At 63.6% G+C, this 3,074-nt stretch overlaps 1 protein-coding gene across 1 annotated transcript; it reads right to left on the reverse strand.

Annotated features, from left to right (window-relative positions):
* Positions 1 to 694: 694 nt before the first annotated feature.
* On the reverse strand, positions 695 to 1,417 carry SOX14 (SRY-box transcription factor 14). Its single transcript, XM_035544989.1, has one exon. It carries the CDS (start codon positions 1,415 to 1,417, stop codon positions 695 to 697), a length of 723 nt encoding a protein of 240 aa, XP_035400882.1.
* Positions 1,418 to 3,074: the final 1,657 nt, after the last annotated feature.

Here is a 3,074-nt window from a genome sequence, read left to right on the forward strand (position 1 = left end):
TATGTTTTAAATATAAATGTTTCTCCCCCTCTTTTTTTTGTTCTTTTAACTTCGAAGAGCCTTTCTTCTGACATGAAAAGCATTTTTTACCTAGTAGTGCGTGGTGGCAAAATATATATATATTTATATATATAACACAGCTGATCTCGTCTTTCAATGTGCAAAAGGAAAACAAAACAAAACAAAAAATCATAGTAACACCGGGACTTCCCAAAGTCAAGTCCAAGTGACATGGGACCCTGGAGAACTCATAGACATTAAGAGAATAAATAAAAATCGAAACCGCCTCTCTCTCTCTTATATTTCCCCGCTTTGTCCCAAAGGGGCAGTTCAAGGTTCGCTTTTCTTTCGCCTTTTTTTTTTTTCGCTTTTTTTTTTCCGGGATTTTTTTAAACACATTTACAACTCTTATAAGCGCCGGGCTGCCATCCGCCCCCGCGGCTGCAGATTCCCCCCCCGAGCCTGGGGACAGCTCTCGGGGCGAGGGCCGGGTTTGGGCGAGAGCGTCTCCGGGAGCATCCCCGAGGCAGCGTCCGCGGCTGTCCCGGCGCGGTGGCGGGCGGCAGAGTCCTGTGTTCGGGTGGCCTTTTGCTTCTGCGGGTTTTATGTACATGCACATGAATGAATCCCAGTTCCGGCTGCAACCCAAGCCTCGCTCGGGGCGGGGGGACGCCTGTGGGGGTGTGGGTGGGTGTTACATAGCAGTCGCATGTGCTGAAGAATAGGGGTCTATCCCAGTCTTGGTCATGCCCGGGAATAATATGTAGGCAACTGGAGGCTGCAAACTGGAAGCCGACCAAGCTGTACAGTTACATGGCACGACATAGCCCGGGTTAGTTGGCGAGGGGTGAGTGTGGGTGTGTTGGCTGGGGCAGCTCAAGCTGCCGAACGCCCCGTTCTGGTATCCCAAGGTGGAGGCGTAGGGCAGGGTGCTGGTGGCTAAGGTGTGAGGAACCTCAGTCATCTTCTGAATGGCGCTGGAGCTGAACTGGCTGGGGTCAAGTAAGGAGTAAGGTGCTGAGGTGGGAGGCAGGAAAGCCCTGGCCTTCTCCGGGGAGCTCAGCAGAGAGTCAGTGGCCCCCACGGGAAGCCCGGCGGCCTTTAAGGGATCGGTTTCCCCGAGGTAAGGCAAAGGGAAGACATACCTGTCCTTTTTCAGCAGGTTCTTGGGCTTGCGCCGGGGTCTGTACTTGTAGTCGGGATGCTCCTTCATGTGCTGCGCCCGCAGCCGCTTGGCCTCGTCGATGTAGGGGCGCTTCTCCGCCTCGGAGAGCAGCTTCCACTCCGCGCCCAGCCGCTTGCTAATCTCCGAGTTGTGCATTTTGGGGTTCTCCTGGGCCATCTTGCGCCGCTGGCCGCGGGACCACACCATGAAGGCGTTCATGGGGCGCTTGATGTGGTCGCTGGGCTTGGACATGCTTCGGCCGGGCGGGCGGCTCGGCTCGGCGGGGCGCGGTGCGGGGCGCGCTGGGGGGCACCGGGCGGCGGCACCGGGCGGCGGCGGGAGGAAGAGGCGGAGGAGGAGGAGGAGGAGGAGGCGGCCGGGGCAGCCGGAGGAGCGGGAGGCGCGGGCTCAGCTGATCATCACAGGTCCTCCGCCAACGCCGTCCCCGGCGGGAGCCGTGCCGGGGCGGGGCGCGGAGGGGCGCGGAGGGGCGCGGAGGCCCGCGGAGGCCGGCGGGCGGCGGGGCGGGCGGCGAGCCGGCGGTGGGGACGCGGAGCAGCGCGGGGCAGTTCAAAGGCGAGGGGCTGCGGCGCGCAGGCTGACATAGTGGCAGGGCGTTCACAGCGCGGCGGGCCGCCCAATCAGCGCGGAGGGGGACCAGCTTAAAAAGAGAGGCCGAGAGGAAGGGCGAGAGGAAGAGGAGGGGAGGGGACAGGGGAGGGAGGAGGAGGAAGAAAGGAGGGGAAAGGAGGACCCCCCCCCCCCTCCACCGGCGAGCGCACGGATTAAAGGGAAGGCTTTTGTGAGTTGCCGCACTAACAGCTGCGGGGGAGGCGAGCTGCGTGATGGGGGGGGGGGGCGGGCTCCGAGCCGCTCGGGACCCCCCCGGTGTGCCGGTAGCGGAGCGCACCGGGCCCGGCGCCCTCCGGGCTCCCCGCGGCCGCCGTCGGGGCTGCGAGCGCCGCGCTCCGCCGGCTGCGGGGCCGCTGCCCCGCTCCCAATTCCCCCGCTCCGCAGCCCCGCTTAACCCCGGGAGCCGGCCCGCGTCCCGGCTCGCTTTGAATAATTGCCTGCCTCCCGCCAAAGGCCCGCGGGGGAAATATTTATTAAATGGAAACAATTGTCCCCGGTCCCGGCGGGGGCCGCGCTTGTTCGAGGCTTATTGGTTTTTAGCACCTGCTGGGGTAACAAACGCGCTCCGAAAAGCCCCCGCCGGGACGCCCCTCACCCCGGCTCGGGGCTTTTTGGGCCGTGCAGCAGTTCCCGGGGAGAGAAACGAGATGTCGGCCGGGGGGCGCTCCCCGAGCCGGCCGGGGGGGGCGGCAGCTCCGCTCCGTCCGGGCTCCCCCCGCGGCCCCGACGGTGACTTCGGCTCCCGGCCGGCGGGGAGCTGCCGCCGGCGCCGGCTCCGTGCGGGCGTGTTGCCATCAGCCGTTACCTCCCCCCCAACAACAATAATAATAATAGGATAAACTACCCTCGGCATTATTTCCTGCTTTTTTTTTGCCCCCTCCCCCCCCCCTTTTTTTTTTCCGCTCTCAATAAATGACTTTAATTTCCCCGTCTGCGTGCGGAGCCGCGGAGGAGGAGGAGGAGGAGGAGGAGGAAGAAGGGGGACACCATTTAGATTCCGCTCACCTGGACGGGGTCAGCACTGCCGGAGGCTTTGCCTCTGCTGCCTCCAGCGCCGTCCCAGCGGCTTTTTTCGTTGCGCCCGCAACCACGCCGCGCATTTCTCAGCCCCGCTCCCCCCCCGCCCAAAGCTGCGGGCCGGGCGCCCCCCACCCACCCCGGGGACGGCGGCGGGGACCCCCCCAAAACCCTTTCCCAAGGGGTTCTTCCCCCACTCCCCAGCAGCATCTCCGTGAATGCGGGACCCTCAACAAAAAAAGGGGGCTGCGGCCGGCCC

This window comes from Cygnus atratus, chromosome 9, assembly GCF_013377495.2.
Source record: "Cygnus atratus isolate AKBS03 ecotype Queensland, Australia chromosome 9, CAtr_DNAZoo_HiC_assembly, whole genome shotgun sequence".
Taxonomy (NCBI): domain Eukaryota; kingdom Metazoa; phylum Chordata; class Aves; order Anseriformes; family Anatidae; genus Cygnus; species Cygnus atratus.